The following is a 24,210-nucleotide window of genomic DNA, read 5'->3' on the forward strand; positions in this document are numbered from 1 at the left end:
TGCGTGGTCCCAGCCTGGTGCCCGGGAGGCTGCAGTTGGCTCCTGCCCGACCTGCGGGACAGGCAGGGGACGACAGCGCAGATGGGAGCAATTCATCTTTCGATGTTTTCAGGTTCTCTGCTCCAGACAGGCTTATGGCTCAGTCTGACGGATATGAGGAGCAGAAAGTGGTCCTGGAGATGCCCTGGGCTTCCCAGCACGGGGCCAGCAGCTCCCACCGCCTCCGGGCAGCACAGGTGCCAGCCTGCAGACAGAGGGGAAGAGGAAGAATAGGGGAGATGGCAACTTCCAGGGGACTAGGGATGCACCAATCTTCCCCAGAAACCCTGCATCCCCTGGCAGACCCTGCCGTAGCCGCAGGACTCAGTTGCTCCCAGGGCTCGTGGTGCTGGGACCGGCCAGGTCTGCCAAGGGCGGTGAGTGGCAGAGCTGTGTCTGCACAGCCACAGGGGCGGCTCTTTGTGCCCCCCGGGACAAAGCTGGGACACAGCTGGGACACTGCCTGTTCTGGAGATCATTTTTAGCTTCTTTTGCATTTCTGTCCGGATGTATTTGCAGCCCGTTTATTAGCAGCTGTTACTCTGCCAGCTTTGTGTCTTCATTTTGGTTCTTCCTCCAGTGCATTCAGTGGCAGAATTTGGGCTCCGGCGTGCCAGGCTGTGCTCCTGCTCCCCTTCCAGCTTGCCGGTCCCCAGCATCCCCGCAGCCCTCCCTGCACAGCCCCGGTCCCCAGAGCCCATCTTCGTTGCAGACTGGGTCCCAGACGCAGCTACACATGTTGGTCAATGCTGTCTCGTTCCTCAGTCTGCCTTGTATTTTTTCTTTTACTATAAAATTTGTGTGTGCATTGGGTGTGCCCAGGTAGAACCTAAGTCACTGAGTTGTACTAAAAGCTGCCACTGTGCCACCATAAGAATGAAATTGCAGGCTCCGCTAATCCCCCAGCTGCACGGGAGGGAGAGTCAGAGCACGTCCACATGTGGGCAAAGGGCACGTGCAGGTTGTGGAAGAAACTGCTCAAGGAGCAGAAGAACACGACGTCCTGTGATGAGAAGACAGGAGCCAGCAGGTTGTGGATGCTTTGGTCAGGGTGCACGCCCAAGGCAGGAGACGTTCTCCGCACAGGCACAGTTTCACTGGCAATTCCGGGAAACCGAGATGAGCAGCATGAGTATGGGGTGCCTCCTATGCAGTGGGGAACCTGCGGCAGAGTCAGCTGAAAGGCAGAGGGAGCGCGTGACATTTGGCTTTTGGCTGGATGGACCTTGCTGGGGAGAGAATTGACTACAGAAAGCAAAGGTTTCTGCAGTGCCAGGTCCACAGCAGCTGCCTTGTTGGCTTACAGGTCACTCATTTATTATTTATCTTTATACACAAAAGTTCTTTAAGTCCATTTAGTTCATGATTTCAGGATTTCATCTATCATAGCAGACTCTCTGGTATGAAATTCATTGTGGTTCATGACCACAGGTAGCATGTCCACCTCAAAGAGTTTGCTGGACACCACTTGATGAAGCCAGCTCAGGTTTCATCACCACTATGTTACCCTGAAAACCACTTACTGAACACTGTTTGTGTCATGCAGCAATCAACGTCATACAGCTCAGAACTGAGTTTTCTCACCCAGGGTTGAATTTCCTTGAGGTACACACTGAACATCTCCATTCTTCAGCATCACCCACCAAGTACACCCGGGTCCTTGAGCAAAAACATTCCCATGAATGGGTTTGCCTTTGCCCAACGTAGGGAACACCCAAACAGTTTTCCCCAACGTCTTCCTTTCTTGCACCACAGGGACTTTATCCCCTTCTACAGTTTTAAAAGGTCTGATTGAGCAGGATTGATGGGTGCCCTGGCGTTAACTAAGCTGGTGGCTTGCGCTAAATGCTTGTCCCAATTTTTAAAAGATACAGGTACATTCAAACAGTCGCTGCCCGTTCTCTGAGATGCCATCTAAGCCAGGATTAGTCCCCAGCAGTAGCCATCAGCAAAGAAATAAGGAAAACGGAGGTCTCCACTCACCACAAGAATAAATATTGACACTGGGCATTGCTAGAGAGTCTGGATTCCTTCCATCATTTCCTGAAGTCCCATAGAAGCCCTAAGTGTTTAATTTATTAATGCAAAGAAGGGATTTTTCTTGCAACGCTCAGTCTGTCGCCACTGCCCCGTGCTCCTCTTCCTTGCACGTCTCCTTGTGGTGACATCCCCTTTTCGGTGCAATTCATAAAGCTGCGCTGGAGGCCACAGGTCTCTTGGGAATTGCTGAGTCTCTTATTCTGGTGCCTCAGAAAGAGCTTGTTTAATGCAAGTTGTAGAAAAGATACTGGCTTCCCCGAAACATGAGGCAGTTAAGAGGCTTTTACAAGTCATTGATTTTTTCATGCCACTGGCAATTTCAAACCCATCCCTTTGGATCCAGTGAAACATGCCGTTCGATACCAAATGGTCTGTTCATAGCCGGAGCCTTTTAGTTTTTATTTTGTCAAATGGGAATCTACTTCTAAACATGGAGCGGAATTGCAAAGTTGAAAGCTTTTATTCTGAACTATCTGATCCCAACATTTTGATATAAGAAGTCAATGGATTGCTTGACGGAACCAGTTTAGCACAACTGGGATGAATGTATCAAATATATTTTAACCAGAAAGGATTTGCTCTGTTTTTTGGACTTAGCTCCAGTAAAGATCTCTGCCAAGTGCTTTGCCATTTGCAGCGGTGTTTCAGCAGCGATGCTGCTTTTCCTTTATTTCCTCAAACAAAAGTGGAGTTTTACAGAAGTGCTTTTTAATTTCTGCATGCACCTGCCCAGCATATCTGTCAGAGGCCAAGGACCCGGCCAAGGGTCTCCTCTGCCCTTTGAAATCTCTTACTCAGCTCGGAGGCACCTTTACAAAGTTTGCCTTCCCTACACTTTAGCTCTTTTATTAATCCTGTCCCTGTAAGGCAGCTGGGAGGCCCTGGGACCTGCCCAGGCTCCTGGAGGAGGAGGAAGCTCCAGGGAGAGGTTTGTGAGCGCATAGTGACCCTCAGGAGTCACTCACCTGGCTGACAAATCCCCAAAAAACTCATTTGTGAGCACCACAAGTCAGTGGTGCTTCCAAGTACCGTTTTGGTGGGGAAGGCAGCCACGCGAGCAGGAAAAAATCCCTGTGTCTTTGCCCGGTCCCGGTCCCTGCACCCCTGGGGCTGGTGCAGGGGTATCTTGGTGCCAATGCTGTGGGGCTCCGAGGACAGGCAGGCACAGGGCATGGCTGTGGGTGGCAGAGCCAAAAAAGGCAGCGCCAGCCGCAGTGCCTGGGGATGGCTCGGGGCACCAGGGTTCGCCAGGGCACCCTCCCAGTTGCGTGCTGGTGAGCCGGAGTGGGTATATTTTTATTACCCCCTTCCTCCATGAGCTTGCCATCACCTTATGTATGAGTTTTTTGCAACTTGACCCCTATTTGTAGAATAGTTAGTAAGATGCAAACCACCTGCCCTGAGCTCAGCACCACGAGGCTCTGGTCCAGCGCTGGCAGGGATTTGCCCCGTGTTTCCCACGGCTTGACAGGGCACTGCTGACAGCTCCAGGGCGGTGCAAGCCAAGGTCTGAGCAGAGGAGTGCCCCAAGCACCGCTGGCTCTCCCACCCACGGGTTTGGGCAGGAGGACGGTGGGGGAAGGCTGGATGGTGCCACACGGTGCGCTCTCCACTCCTCCCCGGGTGCTCCAGCGCTGCCGGCAGCCTCGTGGGGCCCTATTGTTGCAAATCCCAACCATGCTTTTTTCCAGCCTAATTTTCTCAAGAACTGACCCAGTTCTAGCACTCGGGAACTGGCAATCATCCTACTGGCAAATGTTTCTCATCTGTTTCAAATGATCTGTCCAGTGTGACCTTTTCTGCTTAAGTAGCTTACACAATAAGAATACATGAATGTTAAATCCTATTCTTGCATAACTCTGAAAGCAGGGACATACATTTACCAGCAGCAAGGGAATTTTTTCCCCCATCCATTGCAGAAAGTAAGAAGCAAACAAGCAGCGCTGTGCAATTGCAGTGAAGGGAGAACTCACCCGCAACCCCTCCACCCCCAAAATTCACAGGGTGCAAGGGTTTGTGTTACCCATTTCGGCTGCTTTTTGCCTTGGAAAGATGAAAAGGCTGTTCACCTGTTCAGTGGTCTTCAACCACAGGCAAAGGCCCCATGGTTTTCTGGGGCTGTTTCCCAACCAAATGCCACCGTGGATCAGGACATTGGTGGGTCATGGGCTTCCTGGTTCCCCAGTTCAGAGCTCCCCTTGGCACCCAGCAGGACTAACTGGTCTTCACAGTCCTAGCGCTCTTCCTCACTCTCATCTCAGAGCTGTGGTCTCACCCAGCACAGAGCAGTTGGTGTCTGTTCTAGGAGGGAGTTGCTATAACCAGATGTATGGGATCACTTTGTATTTGGCATAGCAAAAGGCAAAAAAGTTCTGAAATTTTGCTTGCAACTACCTTGAAAGTTCAAAAAGTGTGAAGGACGGCCAAGCTTTTTCCATTGGCACCTACCTTCACAGCGTCTTCTTGGAGCCAGAACCGAACAGCTATGACGTGATGGGAATGGCTTCACACCTGAAAAGTGCCCATGCCTCCCCCAGCTCCGCGGGTCTGCCTGTGCGCACATGGGGAATCGGAGAGGACAACTGGCAGTGGGAAAGGGTCCTGATCCTGCCTTTGCTGCTCCGAAACATTGCCGTTGACTCCAACTGGGAAGAATGTGTGGAAACACATTCATTCGGGCATCAATTCAAACAGCGACACCGTAAGTCTCGCACAGGCGCTTGGAGGGCAGTTTTCTTCCTAACAAGAAGCACTCCTTCAGTTCCTGATGCTGTTTCTCCTATTTTTAGCATGTCTGAACTGTTTCTCAATATGCCTAAATTTGGCCACAGGCAGATCCAGCCTCAGCCACAGCCCGTTGCTTGTCGGGGCACGTGCACCACAGCTCCACTCATTCTGAAAGATCCTTTATTGTCCCTCCTGGAGGGGAGTTGCTGCAACCAACTTCCCTCCGCTCACGCAAGGCAACGTGGAGATGACCCACCCATATCATGACCCTGGCTGATCCTTTAGCACAGCAACAGGAGTCATGAGATGTTTTTTCAGTGAGGTGTATTTGGTACCACAGCCCTCACCTGGGGCAAACCAGGTGTGGTTGAAGCCACCCGCTCCTTGCAAGGGGTGCTCCAGCCTGGGGGCGAGGGGGTGCCCACATGGTGATGGAGGGATGAAGTCCATGGTGATGGCAAGGCTATACAAGGAGCACATTGTGTGGGTAGCCCAGAGGAGAGGAGAGGCATTGGATGATTTTATTTATTCCCTGCAGAGCCCTGAGAAGCAGCTGGGTTGGCTGTGGAGCCGGCGGAGGCGGCTGCCTCGGGGTGAGTGGCTGCGGTGGGTCAAACCAGGGCTGGCCCTGGGGACCACCGGCCAGAGCGGTGCTGGGCGAGTCACGGCGTGGGTGCTGGGGACAGCTGTGCACTGCTGCCACTGCCGCGAGGGGCTCAGGCAGCCTCCAGCAGACAGCCTGCACTGATTAAGCCATTTGGTTTTCATTTTAATGAGTTATTTAAACACTTCAAACATCTCTTTGACCTGCTTGAGCACAGTTATAGCAACAATTAGCACCGACACCTCATAAATCCTGGCAACGTCCTCTCTGGTGCTAGCTCTGGTAAAGCCTCTGATCATGTGGCAAGTGCCATAACATTGCAATGTGGCATCTGACCCCTGAAGAGAACAGACTGGCCTCTAAAAACCTCCAAATTTCCAGGAAACTCAAAGTTTTGAGCAGAGCAGCCACAAGGCTGCTGAGGAGCTCGGAACTCCGGAGGCAGAGGGGCTCCCATGCACTTAGAGGTCCAGGTAAGAGCAGTTCACTGGTTTTAAATCTTTCTGTGTAAGCCTTTGTTTATTTTTAGCTGCCTTGTGAAACCATGTGAATGCATTAAAATTACCTGTACTGGAAATGGAAAAAGCTTCCTCCACTAACGTTCATGTGCAGCCCTTGGATGCTGTGAGTTACAGCTGCTGCTTTTCCCAGCTCTGTAAGCCAGCTCTCCTTGTCATCCCATCCTTGTACTGAATTATGAGACCTTTCTCAGGCAGAGATTTCTGCATGCAGCCAAGTTTGAATTGACACAAGTTTTATGTCATGTTTGATCTGTTAAGAAGTAATTCCAGTCATTTCTTCTGACTGGAACTTCTCCATACGTTCCCATTTCACAGTGAAACAGAAAAATTACTGGTATTGCTTATACTTATGTGATGGATTTGGGAGGATTTAATATTAATTTAAACTGAAGATTAGCTGTTAAAATGGTTGTGTATTTTTCATTGCTGCTGTGTGTTGCTAGTTAGAATTTCTGGATAATTTAAACTACCCCCATGCCCCCAGCACAACCTGTCTCCTCTGGTTCCCCTGAGCCTGAGCCACTACTTCTTCAAACAATGAGGTTTTTGTTGGCCCCAACCCTCAGATTCCCCAAGGTCCTTCTAACTTGAAGCTCTGCCATTCAGCAGATCCCCAATTTCGTATTGTCACACTGCAGACGCAGGTGCTGCGGCGCCAGAGTATGACATGGGGGTCCCCCTTTTATAGTCATGGCTGCATGGCCAAGGTGAAGTCGGTTTGTAACCTGAAAGGAGCTCAGTGATGCATTCTGTGTTCCCGTCAATGTCACCACGTCCTTACACCCCCAGCAGCCTCAAGCTTTCAGAAAGATTGGTATCTATATAGCTAATCTATATGATCTCTCTCTCTCCCCCTGCCCAATCTCTATCTAATCTATACCTATATGTATATCTATATGTAAAAATTAAAGAAAAAAATTATATCTATATTCTTTTTACCTGTAATCCATATGATTTCTGGCACAGGGAAGCAGGCTGGGCTGGTGTGTCCGTAGGCAGCGATTCCTCCCCACCTTCAGAATGAAATGTGGAGAGAGGAGAAGTTTCCGCCCTGGAAACTCTGCTCCTCTCTCCCTCTCAGTCCCCACCTTCCCTCCAGCAGACCTGCTCAGGGAGAGAAATTTGTCCCCTTCAAAAATGACCATGACAACTAAGAACTCACAAGCCTTCCTACCTTTTTTTTTTTTTTTTTTGGTTGTTGGAGGGTGAATTAGAAAGGAAATTATCTGCATTTCTTTTTTCATTGAGTCACCAAATTCTGGAACAGAAAAGACAAATGCACTTGCGACAGTTGCATAAGATGTGTCAGTTTATTGGCTAAGGCAAGGCTTGGGCATTCTGGTTTGGGTTTGTTATTTTTTTTAATGGAAATGTCACTGGTCCGAGGCACTTCCCCCCCAGCAGGCAGGTCAGGCACTCAGCTCCATCAATCTTTCCTCAGAAGACGCATGGCAGACAGCTCGGTGACTGAAGTACAGTCTGACAAGCCTTCGGAGAATGTGCTTAGCTAGCCAGAAACTGTTTCAAATGAAGCCAAAGTCATCCATGTGTTGTCATCCCCAAAAGTCACAAATAAGCGTCCTCTGGGAAATGATTAATCAGCCTCAGCAAACGAGTGAAAAGGAGCGTGCTGTCAGTGCTGCCCCTGCAGAAGGAATGCCAGTGCCCCACCAATGCGCTGAAGCCTTTCAACTCTGCTTTATTTTCTCCAGCCTTCTCGCACGTGTGCCGCGGGACCCCGTTTCTGACGCCGCACACCTTCCAGCCGCAGCATCCTTGCCTTGGAATGGCTCTCCGGTGGCTTTGCACTTTCTCTGCGGCGCTGGTGTGGGGATGCCTGGCCTTCTCCTCCTCCTCCTCCTCCCACACCGCAGGTAAAGCCCGGCGTGCCGTTCGTGTCGCTGCCTAACGTATGCTTGACATTAACTCAGGCCCTTTATGAAGTTAGTCCTTCAACTGAAGCTGTTCTTGTGTGTGTGTGTGTGTGTGTTACAGTGAGTGGCTGATTTATAAACCTGTGATCAATTGCATAAATACAGTGTGTGTTTAGTGGATATTTTTCTGCGTATCTTCAAAAGGAGCAGAAATTTCCTTTGGTGCACAGCGAATATATTGTTTGATATAGATTTATTTCAGATATAAATACCACTTGGCTACATAAATGCTCCTGAGCGCCATCCCAGCCGGGCAGACTGTGTAAGAAACACAAGGCTTATTTGTAATTGGAGAATAATAATTTCTTCTAAAAAAAAATGCTGCTCTGCAAGCTATCCTCCACGGCAATGGCACCCTTTGCTTCAAGCCCTCAAGCACCTCTTTGGGGCACCGCACCCACCAGCCCCAGCCCTTTTGGGCTGCTGTAGCTGGGACTTTGCACCCAAAAGCTTTCCTTCTCCACTGCGATGGCCAGCAGGTCTGGCCTCGCAGCCAGGGCACGGTGGAGAGGTGACAACTTGGCCAGGAGGGCACCGAGACCTCCCTGTCCCATCAGCGAGCAGAGACACTGCTGCCACGCCAAGCAAAGCAGCATCACCTTTAAAACGGGTTTCTCAAAGCACGAAAGCCACCGGCACCTCTCTGACCAGCACGGAGAAGTGCAGACCCAGAAGATATGGGTGGGGGCCACCTGGCAGGCTGCTGTTTTTTCCACCGGCCAAATAGGTGGAAAATTGCACAACCTCCTGCTGGTTGCATCACCTACGGCACGGCGCGGGGCGAGGCGGTGGGACACCAGCAGGCGGTTCATCCCCAAAGCTGCGGTGTTGGCGTGAGTGAGCACGGCAGCTGGCAGCGGGTGGACAAGGAGATCTGCGGCTGTCCCACCTGCACATCGCTACCTGACTCCCCGCTGTGCAGATCAGGTAGTGGAGTTGTTGTTTGGTTTTGGTTGTTTGTTTTTTTTTTCCCAAGAAACATTCAGGTGCAGCTTTCCTTCAAGACAGGATAACGAAATAGAGTATTTCTATTCCTGTGTGACTGATGTGATTGAGACTGGTTTGTCATGTAATACTGTGAAAATGAGGAACTGCAAGAGGCACTGCTGACACTTAAAAAACAATTGAATGCCAGAATGCATGCCACATCCCAAAAAGAAGCTTTTCTATTCCCTCTGAAATCCAGTCAAAATTTATTTTGCAAGAATTGCTGTTTACAGTTGCAATTGTTTTGAAAAATGTATTGTTGTTTTGTTCGAACTCAGGATGGAAACACATTTCAGAGTGTTACCGTTTTCAGTCAGAAATTCTGTTTTTCACAGAATCCCAGCCTGGTGGGGGTGGGAAGGGCCCTCTGGAGCTCCCCCATCCCCCCCCCGCCAGAGCAGGGGCACCTCCAGCAGCGGCACAGGACGGCGTCCAGGCGGGTTTGGGATGGCTCCAGAGGGGGAGCCTCCCCCACCTCTCTGGGCAGCCTCTGCCACTGCTCTGCCGCCCTCACCGCAGAGAAGGCCCTCCTCAGGTTGAGATGGAACTCCTGATGCTCCAGTTTGTGCCCGTTCCCTCTTGTCCTGTAACTGGGCACCACTGGAAACAGACTGTTCCCATCCCCCGGCACCCTCCCTTGAAGGCTTTATCAGCCTTGATAAGATCCCCCCTCAGTCTTCTCTTCTCCAGACTAAAAATCCCCAAGTCCCTCAGCCTTTCCTCATCAGAAAGATGCTCCAGTCCCCTCATCATCTCTGTAGCCCTTTGCTGGACCATCTCCAGCAGTTCCCTGTCCTTCTTGAACCGGGGATTTGACCGATCTAATCCTCTCTTGCCAGCTTATCACCAGGCTCATGACAAACGCCCATAGCTCTCTCTTCCTCTCTCGCCTTGCTGTGAGGCTCAGCATTTACTCACTCAGGAGGAGGTTCCCGAGCACAGGAGAGTCGGGCTAGCAGCCTTGCCAGCAGCTCTCCTTGGCCAGCCTGGTATGGAAATGGCCAGCCACCGTGACTGGCTTGGACCCCAGGCCATGGTGCAATGGGTGCTGTGGAAGCCCTCCCTCACGCCGGCCTGGCAGGCTCTTACCTGGAGGTAGGAATAGCCCTTCGCCTTCTCCCCCTCCCTCCCGAATGGCCGTTCTGGATCAGCCACTCATTCATTTTGCGGCAGCCACAGCTCTTCAAGCGCCTGTCCCTCAGACTCACTCTCCCTCCCTCTCCCACAGCCTGTGCATGTTTGTGCAGACACAGGAGGTGGGTGAGATGCCCTCGTCTCGCCCTCCACTCCCACCTTTGATGCTCACCAAGAGCCCAGCTTGACTACCTTGTAAGCAGGCAGAGCTGCCCCTACTCCCCTCCTCTGCCCTGGCTGGGAAACCTGTGCCTGTCGTAGCGTCACGATACCAGCCCCTCGCCTCCTGCGGGAACAGGGGGCTGCTGAATACAAGATACGGCATGTGCGGGACCATGCCCCATTGTCCCCAGAGCTGGAGCAAACCCCCTTCCAAACGCAGGCTGCATTCATGGGACGCACAGCTGGTGGGAGGGAGAGTGCTTTAATTGTTACATAGAACAACACATAAAATCTATTTTTTCTCCAAATTTTTCTAATCTATTGTTCCTTGCCCCAGCACCTCCCTAAACACATTGCCATGATATCCTACTTTGCCATCTAATGTAATGGCAAACCTCCCATGGAGCTTCACACGCTGGGAAAAGTGGGATCTTAAGGATGCTGCCTGCGGTGTGTTTCATTTGGGAGAGTTTCCTTTGAAGAAATAAATCCTCCAACAATGTTCTCTGCGACCTCTCCAAGGAGCACATTAAAGTTTGATTTATATCAACCGTCTTCCGCTGAAAGATAGTCTCAGGGTCTGCTTTCATGATGGACTTATTAAAAAAATAGAAGGGAAAAAATGGTGTAAATCCTGATGAAGACATGAAAAAGGTGGCAGAGAAGCCAGTGACCTGGAGGCCAGACTTAAACAGAGACATGGTGGCAATGCTGGACTGACACTGCCCGGAGATGGGCTCCAAACCACCATGAAAAAAGTATATCATGCAGTGACTATGTAGAAACCCAAATGGATGATCTCACCTCCAGGCAGTAGAGAGAAATGACCTCAGATGTTACAAAAATTGACTTCGTTTGAATTAATAAAACTAAATAGCCAAACAGCTTTTGTCATGTGAATGACAGCTCCATGCAGAGCTGGGCTTTTAGGAAGTACGTCTTAGTGCAGAATTCATCCATAATATATGCTGATTTATTAACATACAGCAGCACCTTACAATAGCTTAATAAAAGCCAGATTGACTGTAAAAGCATATTTTTGTATAGCTGATACTTGTCCAAGACAAGAATGGTTTTAACTCTCTGCTTTTCTCCTTCTGTATGTTTTTTGTCTTGTTTTTTCATTAATCCGTAATACACTTAAAAGGAATATTTAAAGCAATACGGGTGATTTGTGTCTGTTGTGGTTAAGGAATATAAATTTCCCTGACAGCACACTGTGATCTGTCATCCTACGTTGGTGTATGTGCTGAACACGATGTTTGCAAAGATACTTGTCCTGACAGTCGATAAATATCATAAGTTAAAAGTAAGCAAATGTGGGACTGGAAAGGTCATCCCAGGACAGCAGTTTTGCTGAAAACATCTTGAAAAAGAGTGTTAAAGACGCGGCATTCTTTGTGCCTTTTCAATGGTCCTTGAGTGTTCTCTCTGAGCATCAGCAAAAACTGGGTTTTGGTGGGAGGGCAGAAGTAGAGGTGGTGCGTGTCTGCTGACAACAGGCTGTTGAAGAGCCGGGGCTGGACCTGGCCCAGCAGTGTGTGTCCTCACACCCAGCAGCTCAACCTCTCAGCTCTTCAACTTTCTGTGCATCCACACTCTGTTTTACCCCCCTGCTTTGTTTCCAATTTAGTTGCTCCCCCACAAGACCTTCGGATCACTGATCCCGGACTCTTAGGTTCTCTCGATATAGAGTGGAAACCTCCACCCAATGTACAAACCTTCGATGAATGCACAGTGAAATACAAGGTTGAATACCGCAACGCTGGTGACAGAGACTGGAAGGTAAGACAAAGCGCAGTTCAATCCTCTTAAATCCAGGCTGTTGTTCTGCCTTTAGTGCATGGCTTTATGTTCGCATTTCAAGGAGGAGTGGTACCGAAGCAGTTCCAGCTTTCCACGAAAAAACCAGACGGTTCCAGTGGTTTGAACCTTTCGCCAGAGGGGAATGTGTTATGAAATGTAACAGCAGCAGCGGTCAGAGAAGGGGCCATTGCTGTCAGAGGGTGTGGTGCTTGCTGCCAAGAGCAATCCAAGAGCATCTAGTAGCGTTCCTCGTGGTAAAAGGCACTAGGCTTTTCAGAAAGTCTTCACGGGGCTTGAACTGAAACTCAATGTCAACCGATCCTTAGGGATGCAAAGTGGTGAATAAATAAAGGATTACATTTCATTAATTACCCTAATGCTCAAACATTCCCTTTATCCAGAAGGCTGTTTCTAATTACCGTTTACTTTTGTCTTTTAGATATGGTTGACTTTAACTCAGCTCTATGATAAAATTGTCAGTCTTCTCTCCTTGATGCGTAGCGGGGCAATAGCAGACAGGCACAGCACAGGGCGGGTTGTCGGAATGTATTTTGGGAGTGCTTGGAAGATGAAAGCTGCTGCAGGGTTAGGAAGGTAAATAGTACCAGGAGAGGAGAAACCCAGCAGTAGGCTGTTTGGTTGGTGCAAGGTACTGAGGAACACAGGAAAAATACTCCGAGGATGTCCCCCAATGACCCAAACTACAGATTGGTGTTGAAAGAAAGCAAGATTTTTTTGCACACTCCTAAAGGGGGAGTGCTGGAGAACTACCAGCTCAAGAGAGCAGGGTGAGAGAGAAGGAGCAGTCACATTGGGTGAGCAGCGTGCACCCCAGCCTCTTGCTATGAATGTTTTCTGCATGGTCATCCGCTTCGTCCACCTGAGGCAGCAAAGCCGCCAGGCTGCGCTTGGCCACCACGCGAGTGGGGTTTGGCCCAGCCGTCCCACGGGAGCCTGCAGAGGTGTAGGAGCACGGTGCTTCCCACCCTATTTCAGCTACAGATTGCAGTGGCAAGGGCACGGGAAGGGGCTCTTCGGCCCGACATCGGTCATGATGCACATCACGCTCCCAGCCACGCAACAGCGTGCAGCTGTGCAGATTCTTCTGTGATGATTTATACTGGCATTTAAAAAGCACAAAGGAAAAAAAATATACGGTTTTAAAAAACACATCAGAACTCCCTAAATCACAAGTAATAAAAGTGTCTTATACAAGGGAGATCTAAAAAGTAGAAAAAATAATCACCTCTGGTACCTTGCCAAAACCTTGACCCCAGATAAGGTCATGAAGAAGAATGAGTCTGAAAAAAATCCGTGGGACATTAGCAGAAGTGAGAGTCATCAAAGTCTGTTAGGAACACATGGAACAGCACTGGAACAGGCTGCCCAGGGCAGTGGTTGACTCACCACCCTCGGAGATATTTAAAAGATGTGTAGACATGGTGCTGAGGGACATGGTTTAGTGGGGGTCTTGGCAGTGCTGGGTTAACAGTTGGACTCGATGATCTTAAAGATCTTTTCCAACCTAAACTATTCTATGGCTCAACACTGCTCTTACACTCTGGGACTGCTGACAGAAAGCCTGACTGTGGGCTGTGCCATTGCAGTTCCCACTGCAGTGTGCATATCCATTTCACAGCACGCTAATTCTGTACTGATCGAGCTAACGCAACACCTTCTCTCATCATTTGTTGCAACTCTCGCCAACTCATTTTTCCCTTGTGTAAAGCAAGGGAGAGTAAGTCTGAGGAAAAAAAAGAAAGAAGAAAACCCTTCAGAGGGAGTGCTCAGAATGTCCCGCAAAGGGCTAAGCCCAGCAGTGTGCGGTGGGGAGCCCACGCTCCACTCCCTGGCTGCTGCTCCGTCCTTGCAGGCTGTGGTCGTGTTTCCCACGGGAACCATCGACGAGACTCATTGTTCCTTCTGTTTCTGATTATGTCATGTCAGGAACAAGTGCCTTTTATCTGGATTTACAGCGGTATCCTCATCAGCCCCTCCTTGGTGCTCCGGGCTGGTAGGCATCCCTTGACCTATAGTCTGCTCTGTCTTGGCATGGCTGGTGTGCCGTGGGGTGGAGGGACTGAGAGCCAGCGAGGCTGGGCAGAGTGGGTGGCACGAGGGTGCTGGAGAAGCGCTGGCAGGACAAGCAGGACAGAAACATGAAGAAACATTAAGGCACACAAATGAGCCTACTGGCAGCCAGAGTGGGAGCAATGGTAGCTAATTCTGCAGCCCAATTAGCGGCAAAAGAGGTGCTTATAAAGTCTGTCTTTCAATCAGGTTATTTTTACTAGGAAGCTCAAATTCAGAGTTGGATTTGACCTCAGCAGGACTGCTGAGGTGAAGGTACAGACGCTGCTCGAAGGCCGGTGTACCGATGACGTGGAGGTGCAAAGTGACGGGATTTATGCTACCTTTCAGGTCCCATTGCAAGGTTAGGAGCAGCCTTCGGTACCCACTGCGGTTTTGCACTTTGCATGAGCCTGTTGCATGAGCCGCTGCTGTCCCGAGGGTTGCTGATGGATGAGCCATTGTAGGGCTCGCTGAGGTGTAAGACACCAGAGCATCTCTGCTTCTGTTGGCTGCGGCTGTGGTTACTGGGGTGCCCTGCATGAGCGCTGCTGCTGAATGAAAAGGTCAGTTATGCATCTTTCCGCTCTAAGTGCAGTGAACTGGCTTTTATAGGAAACAGAGCACTCGGCTGCAAAACTATCTAATAACGGTGACTGGCCACCTTTTGTTTTCCTTTTTTTTTGTCTTTCAACCGCAGCACACAATTGTTCAAAGGCATAAAATGATATTTCTGCTGGGCCTGACTGCTACGTGCTAAATAGTGATTATTTCCTTCTCATTTGACAGGAAAACCGGAATCAGAGGTTCAGAATTTCCAGTGCATCTATCACGACTGGGAATACCTCAAGTGCACTTGGCAACCAGGTCTCCTCGCTCCTCACGGCATGCACTATGGACTATATTATTGGTACGTATCAGCAAAATAGAAAAACATCCAGCAAGCAATCAAGCAAGTGTTGGACTAGATGATCTCCAGAGGTCCCTTCCAACCCTGACCATTCTGTGATTCTCTGAACCTCTCAGGGTACTAAAATGCCACAGCAAATATGCTTTCACGGCTGGTGATGCTCTTACATGATCACCCAGAATGAGCAGAAATAATGCTCCAAGCAACATGTGCCTTGGAAATACCGAATCCCTGCCCTGCTGCCTTCCTTAAAATCAGGCTCATGCTGACCTTTTACAGGGAGTGCTTTCTCTCTTCTTCCTTTCCCTTTTATTCACTGTCGTGGAGTGCTTTCTGCATGTTGTCCATCACGAAGCCTTGGGCTTTCCCTTTGCTGAACATACCCTGATTGTTCTGGCTGCCCAGTTCCCCCAATCCCAGTGCATATATCTCTATAGGGTAGGACTCAGCAGGAGGTTACCAAGCTCAACGAACCCTTTACAAAGAGCAGGGCTTCTTTCAAATATGTTTTCATAGGCTTTGCACATCTCATACAAGCAACCATGGTGCCAAAATGTATTAATAGTATATGTTTCTCAGTTGTTTCTTTTATACTGTTGCCTAATGGTAGTGTTCTGCAAGACAAAGTTAGACTTAGCGGTTTTGGACAAAGGAAATGCTGGTTTTGTGCTTCAGTTCCCATGATGCTATGGTAAGGATGACTAGTTAGGAAATCATTGGGATTCATGCCTTTGGGCTACGTGGAGAGAACCATAGCTGCTTTTTAAAAATAGTTTCCATGTAGCTCTTGGAAATGGTCTTCAAAGCAGACACACTGATTTAAAACTGTTTTGCTAACTACAAAGGTCCGCGTGAAAGAAACCATGGAAATTCATGATTCGTTCCTAAAAAAAGAAAACCACAACCTTCCCCCCCACAACAAACCCACCCTTATTTAACTGCCTGTAACAAACCCAGGCATTTGGAGCTGGGTCCCATTGCATAACGAGAGTGGGTGGGAACACAGCCGTGGCATCCTTTGATCCCTGTGAGTTAATTTTTACAGCACTACCACATGAAGTTTTTCCCCAAACCATAACGTGCCACGCAGGGGGACTTTCAGGAGGTGTAGGGTACAGAGGCCGGATTCAGCCCTGCCTCAAGGGCACTGACCCAGTAGAAGTCTTAAAAGGTGGTATAAAACACCACTTGGTATGGTGCCAGCAGCTAAGCATGGGGGAGTGGCCCCCAAAACCAGGTGGCAGTTTGCGAGGAGAGGTTTGTGGCTGCACATGAGGTAATAACCAGCAAATCCCTTCCTCACTCCCACCCCTGTGTTTCCATTATGTACCCATGTAGATGCATGGGACCTACCTGCAATCGGCCACAGCACCTCGTTAACACTCATCACGTTCATGGCACATGTCCCCTGCCACAAACCACTGCATTTTGGCTTGGGAGGGGACCTTTCTGAGATTCCCGAGGTGGTGGCTCATGGTGCCATACATGCCCCATGGGAGGATAGGTTGTCTCCATGAGTAGGGGCCAGATCCTGCCCCGGCTCCACTCACATGATGGCACCGTGTGAGGCCTCTTGTGCTTGGGGAGAGATGGACACAGCCTACAAACCAACGTGGAAAGCCATCTGTGTGTGTTAATTTGTTTTTTTTCCTCCTCCCCACACTTCTCCCATAGCAGGCGTCCAGGTGATTGTGCTTTGGGTCACTCACTAAAGGCAAAGGGTGTGCAGGAGGTGGGCGATACTCGAGGCTTAGGTCCAGTCTTAAAAACAATGTCTTACGCAAGTAGTAACTGACATTGCGTTGAATATTTTTGTCTTTCTGTATTCCTAATACACCACTAGGTACGAGGGGTTGGACCATGCCATGCAGTGCGATGACTATATTCAGGATCATGGCATAAACATTGGCTGCACGTTGCAAAACCTAAGCCAGGCGGAATATAAGGATCTGAGCATTTGCGTCAACGGTTCAGCGGCAGCCACCCTGCTACGGCCGTTGTACGTCACCCTGCGCCTTCACAACCTAGGTAACGCCGGTGGGAGAGCAGAGGGGTTCTGGTGACATGCATGGCCACCACGCACCCGCAGCCCACTGCCTGTGTGAGGATGGGGGCTCAAAAAATGTGCACTCTTGTAGACGGGTGGCTGTAGTGTGTCTGGGTGGATTTCCCTCCTGGTGAAGGGGCTGTGGCACATGTCACACAGGACTCTGGTTCCCAACAGTGCTTGCAGGAGGGCCACACCACTCAGTGCCCTCCCTGGAGGGTCAGGGGGTGCCTTCAAGCACTGCGCTTGGCAGCTGGATAGCTTGGGATACAAATGGTCTGCCAGGCAGTCAGGAGAAAGGCTACAGGGTTTTTGGCTCTGGCAGCACTGGCACAGAGGTGGCTTCGTTTACTCCTGCTGGAACTGAAACCACTGCGCCGCTGCTGCAAGCGCAGGAGAGATGTTTGGGCTGTGCTGTCCAAACCGAGCTGAGGGCTGGAGAGAAGTGAGCGCAAGGTGCGGTGGGGTCTGCCAGAGCAAAGGTGGATTTCAGACCCATCAGAAGGAAGTGAAGCACAGCGTGATACACAACCCGCGACTCGCTCTTTGTTATGGGCCCTTACCACGCTGGTGCATCTACCCACATGGAAATGTCAGGGGATAAATAGCCAGTCCTTCAGTTAAGCCACTGGGCTAACGAGCAGGATTTCTGGATTCAATTAGTACTGCCATGTGCCTCACGTGTGGCTTTGGGCAGCTGACATAAACCAGAGCCCCTCCTGGGATGCAGTGAGTGTCCTGCCAGTGCCGTGGCGGTGTCTCACTGCCGGGGCGGAGGTTGCCCTGGCAGCACGGGGAGGACCACCCGGCCCCACAGTGAGGGCATCATGCCCAGCACAGCGCTCACACCCCTGAGTTTCAAAACCCCTGCTGAAATCAGCAGCTCAACCCCTGTTAAAATCAACAACCCCCCCCTCCAGCCTGGGGGACACCCCGCTCCTGCAGCATCCTGGCCGATGGCGATGGGAGCTCAGAAATCCCATCCATGGGAAAGGCAGGGCAGAGGTCAGCGGTGACTAACTGCAGTCTTTCCCACCATCAAAGAGGTTTGATGGCACCTCTTGACCTCTCTCTGTTTGTATCTGTTTGTTTGATGGCACCTCTTGACCTCTGTTTGTATCCCCCCACCTCCAGCAAAGCCCTCGCCCCCGAAGCAGCTGGTGGTTTCCATGTCTGCGTCTGAGGAACTCCGAGCGGTGTGGAGCCCACCGGGGGGAGAAACGCCGCCCCAGTGCCTGGAGTACGAGGTTCAGCTGGCGGAGGCTGAGGGGGAGGCCGAGGCTGCCTGGGCGGTAGGGACAACAGGACCCCTGCCGCAGGGAGGGCAAGGGGGGAGCCCATTGCCACAGAGGGGAGGCGCACTGGGAAACCGGGCTTCGCACCCAGCCGCCGACGCCGTGTTAGCTACCCCGTGTGCCGCTGATGTAGCCATGGCGCACGTTCCCACTTAACACCCCGAGCGCCAGCCGCGGTGTCTGCTTTCGCCCCAACAGACCCCGGCGCAAGTCCCTGGGCGAGCGGGTCCTCAGGCCGTCTGCCTGGTACCCCAGAAAGCTGTCACCGCACAAACGTACAGGTTGCTGTGGTTTGTGGGCCTGAACACAGCGGCACAACCTGCTGGAGTGAAACTAGAATTCTAATCTCTCCAAAGAAGCGGCCTGGGACACAACACGTCTTTCAGTTTTGACAGCAAAGACAGTGAAAACTAATTAATCATAGGGGTCATCTGAAGGACAATTTTTCTTTAAATGCCATATTCTACACATGATTCTTTTTAGCTAATTTAATGAAAGATTCCATAAATTAAGAGCCATAAATGGCAACATACATGATGCCCGTCCCCTGCAGATGTATGTATTTTCAGTAGATTCATCTCCATAATCACCTTGTTGGTCCAAAACTATTCCGAAATCATTTAAAACCGCCAAAATATAACCCAAGGGTTTGCAGAGCCTGGAGAGCATGCTCAGACACGCCAGGTCATGCCAGAGAGCTACCGGTGGTGGCACGTAATTCCTTGACATCTGTTCTCCCTGTTTTGTTTCTCAGTCTGTGTCAACCCAAATGGAGACCGCTTTAACAATTTCCAGAGCAAATCAAAGCCGCATTTCATGTGTTCGTGTCAGGGGGAGAACAAATATTTTCTGTGCTGACCGGGGCTTTTGGAGTGAATGGACACAGGAGTGTTTCTCTGGTACGGAACCAGCGTTTCTTTTACATCCTTTATAAAGCCCGTTTGGGAGCAAGTGCTGACGGCTGCCATGGGCATCCGGTGGTGTCCACCACTGGAGGTGGGATCCTGGTTTAGTTCCACCCTCAGCCTATGCCAGCACAGCCATTCCTACAGCCTGGCATCCCCAGGGCACTTAGCAGCCAACCACCCAAATATTAACGCATCTGTGCCAGTACCTTTCCCCACTGCATGTCTGTGATGCAGGAGGGACTGCTTTGCAAGAGAGGGCACGTGGTACTGGGAGTCTCCCCCCGGGGCATCCTCCCGGCTGCCTCACACCACGGATCACCTCATTTGCACCCCATAGGCTCTATAGGGCGGTCCCCAGGTGCGCTGGCTCTGCTGCAAGATGCAGAAGGCAGCGAAGACGCACATAGAGTACATATGCAGGATATATGTCACCCTGAAGGAGTATGTTACCCTATACAGTAACACGAACCTGGCATATACATGTCATAAATAAATGTATGTCGGGTAACAAACCTGGACACGCTGAGTTTGCATCTGAGCCCAAGTTTTGTAAGAGGTAATATGACCCGTTCTGGAAGCTAAGGTTTTCTTATTTAATGTCATTTATCTTCGCAGTGTCCAGAAAAGAGGACAAGCAGCTATTTATCCTCATTCCAGTCATTCTGAGCTTGTCAAGTAGCCTCATAATATTTATGTTGATTGGCCAGTGCAAGAAAAGGTAAGCACCAAGGCAGCCTGTCTGTGCGATCTGCTGTTACGTGGGTGTCTCAGACTACTGCTATACATAAAACAGCATATTAAATACTAAAAGCCAAACAGTAATAGATGCTCTAAGATTGGACACCAAAAAACAGTTTATTTCAGGAAACCACCTTGTAAGTGTGGCTGTTTCTGATATGAAATGCTTCACAACAACCCGTAAACTCGCGGCAGAGCCCCAAATCCTGCTCATACGAGCCCAGACTGCTTCTGTTAAAAGCAGCAAAGTTACCTGCATACGCACAGCAGCATAAATAATCCCATTATCTTGCCGCAAAACACTCAGGCAGCAGAGATTTATACTGGTTGTGTTAAAGAAGTGCCATTTTTATGGGCTAAGGCTTCATTCTCTTTGCGTGCCCGTCCCATTGGCATTCATGCCAATGACGGCACGAAGGGAAAGCAGACGCAGTGGATGGATTTGCCCATATCCAAATTATTGGTACTGATGACACTTTCTTCAGGTCTGAAGGGTGGCTTAGAGAGAACTGCTCCCCTCGTACTCATATCTTTTCCTTAGGGCCATATAGTGTAAGCAAGAGGATGACTTTTCTGATATGCCTTTTAAGGCGTCACTGATGAGGGAGCATTGGCTATAGAAATACCTTCTTGTCCTCAGAGATGAACTAACACCTATTTGGTAGCTGAATGCATGAGTCTGAGACACACACTGCTTCATCTTTTTTTTTGTATCCACCTTTCAAATGTTTTGGTTCATGAAATGCGTACCGAGTGTATATGCTAGCAAGAAAATTGTGGAAATAGCCACTGGGACGTGGCAGCGTGTGACAGGGATGCTGTAGCATGTCCCCAGCTGTCTCTCGGTACCGGGAATAACAGCTTGTGCCCATTTCAGATCCCCAGCAGAAAAGCCATTGCATGCGTCGGTGGGATGCTAACGCTGCTTGCGACTGCTGTACCGCTTGTGTTTGATGGATTGCTCTTAGAACATCATCCCAAAGACAGCGGAAGAGCCCTGAGCTTTCTGTAGCCCATGTGACTCTTCCCTACCTGCTGCCATTTGCGAGGCTGGTTGTTGCAATTCAAGTCCTCAACTAGCCCAGGAAAACATCAGAGAAGTTTTAAACTGACTCTGGAGCAAGCTGTTTCTGATAACAGGACAAGGGAGAAAAAGGAGACAGTGGAAACTGCCATGAATAAAGGTAACACGTTGCTCTGTGGGTTTGAAGTGTGAGTTCTTTTTTAAGGTCTCTAGAAATCTGTGAACAGGACACATGCTGAACAGCAGCACCTCACACACAATCATAGAATGGTTTAGGTTGGAAGGGACCTTAAAGATCATCTGGTTCCCCTGGGCAGGGACACCTCCCACTAGACCAGGTTGCTCCAAGCCCCATCCAACGATGCTCGGTACAAACACCTGCATCTAGCCATTGTACCCCACCCCGCTCTCACCCCATCCTCCCAGTCCCCACATAGTCTGCTGAGAGCATCTGAATGCTGAATGTGAGCTACTTGAGTGATTTATTTCATTAATGATATGCCTTATCTGTTGGAAAGCTGAAGTGGAGAGGCTTCGAGAGAAACCTCTGCTGTAAAAAGGCATGATGACAGCTACCACAAAGGACAGATGCTTCAGAGGAAAAGTGAGGGTTACTTTGGCAAAGGCACTGTGGGAACTTCTCTAGGAAGTGGGAATCTCCTGAACATGCTCATCAGAGCCATTCAAGGGGATGCAGGGTTCCTACAACAGGCCAGATGGAGCAGGCTCAGCGAGACATTTCCTCCACTGTACGATGGGAGAGAGCAGCTCTTTGCTTGGTACAGCATCCCCATTCTTCCCCCTCTGGTGTCCAGCAGGATTTTTGCAGCGACAAGGGGCACAGCCTTACACCGTGGCTGCCCCTGGCGTGAATCTTTTGCCCGGGCTTGCTCCAGAGGCTGGGCTGCCTCCCTGTAGAGCCATGGGCCACCTGGGCAGGGTGATCTCTGGGGGACAAAGCCTGGAGCTCCTTCTCTGAGAAACCAGGAGAGCATAGATGCTCAGCCAATCTCATTCTAGGGTTTTTGGGTACTTTCGGGAACTAGAGGACTTTGGCATGCCCAGAACTGGGTAGCATTTGGGCTACAGGTTTTCAGAACTGCCACCAGGGCAATAGTTACTGCATTAATAATAACGGTTAAAAGAGAAAACTATTGGAAAGAGTCCCACTGAGATTTGCCATTATTGAAAATAACTTCTGTTAGGCCTCTGGTGTTCTGCCAGCCTCTTAAAAAGTTTAAACGTCCACTAAAAACACGAGTGCCTTGTGGAGCTCCCCCAGGGGAAAAGCGAGGCCGGCCGCTGGAGCCCACCCTGCTGCCCTGTGCCCATCGGATGCGCTCTCACCCACTCCACCGCAGGGAAACACCGGGCACGGGCATTTGGAGTGGCCATCCCGACCTGCTGGATGGGTTTGAGCTGGGTTAAAGTTTCTAGTCTAATTTTGTCCCAAAAGAGGTAAGAAGGGAAGAAGAATTAAAAAGAATGGGTGCTGGTGAAGGAACGGATGTTGTACCTCCGTAGCTAGACCTCACCCCAAAAAAGATCAGAGCTATTTCAGTAATCGCAAAATATACAAAGTTAGGCTGAAGCCTGCCTAGAAACCTGCCTAGTAACAGAGTGATAAATTAAGTACATCTACTTATGGTATCTGTATGCCACAGTTTTGCAGGCGTATTTAGGTAAGGCAAGCCGGCTTGGTGCTGGCGGGGGTCCCCGCACACCCAGCTCACCCTGCACAGGGTCCTCACTGCTGCCGCCGCAGCAAGACATCCCCCACCCGCTTTCTCACAGCATCGCATCTGCAGCACGTGCAAAATTTAACCCTAAGAGGTGGCCAGCTGCTAGTCCTTCCGAACATCCTGAACCATGCTAGAATTTCAGGAGTATGCTTTTCTTTTTTTCCCCTATGTTTATAGAATTATAGTAATTACGTATTTCTTTCACACGGTATTTGCATTACAGTGGTTTAATTCATTTGCTGTAGTCCGTAATTAATATTTTCAGTAAAGTGCTTTCAAAATCCCTCCTTTGGCATACTCTGCTCTTATTGTTCCCAGCTCACGTCTGGGTTCCCTGGTGTTTTACCAGCTTAGCCCCCCACATGTCTGGTGAGGCATGTCTTTGCCAAACATACTCCTTTGTGCACCCTTGAGTTTAGGGTCTTTTTTCTGTCTTTGACTGATAAAGTCTTACAGCCATTTGTTGAAGAATAAAAAGCAACCTTTCCTACAGAGCTTTTTTTTTCCCCTAGAGAATGTCAATACTTGTCAAACATATGAAAGCACGATCCTGTGCACGCTGCAGGGAAATGCAAAATCAATTTGCGTCTGTCATGTTCTAACTGCTTTTGGGAAGCAGCGAAACAGGGAAGGCGAAATGACAAGGTCACTAGAGTCTCTGAAGACACAAAATCACCCTCTGTCTCTCACTGAGGTCTATTTTCAAGCTGCCAACAAGCAAACAAATTGAAAACCAGTTTACCTTCTATTACCTCATTATCTATCTTCATAATTTTTCATTTTTCTGACTGGCCTCTGTATACAATATTTTGAAGCGTTTCAACCACTATAACCTGCCAATGGCTGAAAGACACAAGGAAAGGCTGGCGTCTCGCAGGAGCTCTTTACTCCTCTTGCACTTGAGGAAATTAAAAAGCAGAAGTTGTTTCTCCCTGGCTGAGGCATCCCTGTGGAAGTTTTCCATCTCGTATAGGCGCTGGAAACTTCATGGCCACTGGGTGTCAGCATCTGTGCTTGGATGCAGAGGAGGAGGAGGAGGAAAGCAGGTGCAGCATCGCTTCCGCCCGAATTCAGTATTTAGTGCATGCAAATTAAATAGAGGGGACAATGGCTCTCTCGCTGTGAGACAGGTGAGTTCTGCCCTTTGTGTACTGCTAAGCGGAGAAGCGTCACACCTTCACTCTGTCATTCAGCGCCTGGCCGACTGCCGATAATGTCACCCCTCATGCCTCGTGGCACCGTGACCACGGCCCAGTGCTGCTGCGCTGACCAGAGCTGCGTCTCCCCTGGCATGTGCCAACCAAAACCAGTCCCTGCCCCTGCTCTCCCTCCCACGCTTGTGCCACCGAGCACCCACAGAAATACCCCTTCGGCTCCAACTGGAGGCCCAGCCGTTTTATGTCCCTGCCTCACTCTGCCATGGGCTCCTGCATCCTCAAGCCACCATGGGTCTCAGCACCCATCCGGGAGCCTCCGCAGGTCCCAGCACCCATCCCCGAGCTACTGCGGCTCCAGGGAGTAC

General features: G+C 50.0%; 1 protein-coding gene across 1 annotated transcript; it reads left to right on the plus strand.

Annotated features, from left to right (window-relative positions):
- The first annotated feature begins 7,717 nt into the window (after positions 1-7,717).
- Positions 7,718-21,002, plus strand: IL13RA2 (interleukin 13 receptor, alpha 2). The gene is made up of 9 exons (XM_009881808.1): positions 7,718-7,805; positions 11,782-11,933; positions 14,235-14,388; positions 14,814-14,934; positions 16,778-16,962; positions 18,116-18,273; positions 19,031-19,175; positions 19,800-19,902; positions 20,891-21,002. Exons 1-9 carry the CDS (start codon positions 7,718-7,720, stop codon positions 21,000-21,002), a joined length of 1,218 nt encoding a protein of 405 aa, XP_009880110.1.
- Positions 21,003-24,210: the final 3,208 nt, after the last annotated feature.

This window comes from Charadrius vociferus, unplaced genomic scaffold, assembly GCF_000708025.1.
Source record: "Charadrius vociferus isolate BGI_N301 unplaced genomic scaffold, ASM70802v2 scaffold472, whole genome shotgun sequence".
Classification (NCBI taxonomy): Eukaryota; Metazoa; Chordata; class Aves; order Charadriiformes; family Charadriidae; genus Charadrius; species Charadrius vociferus.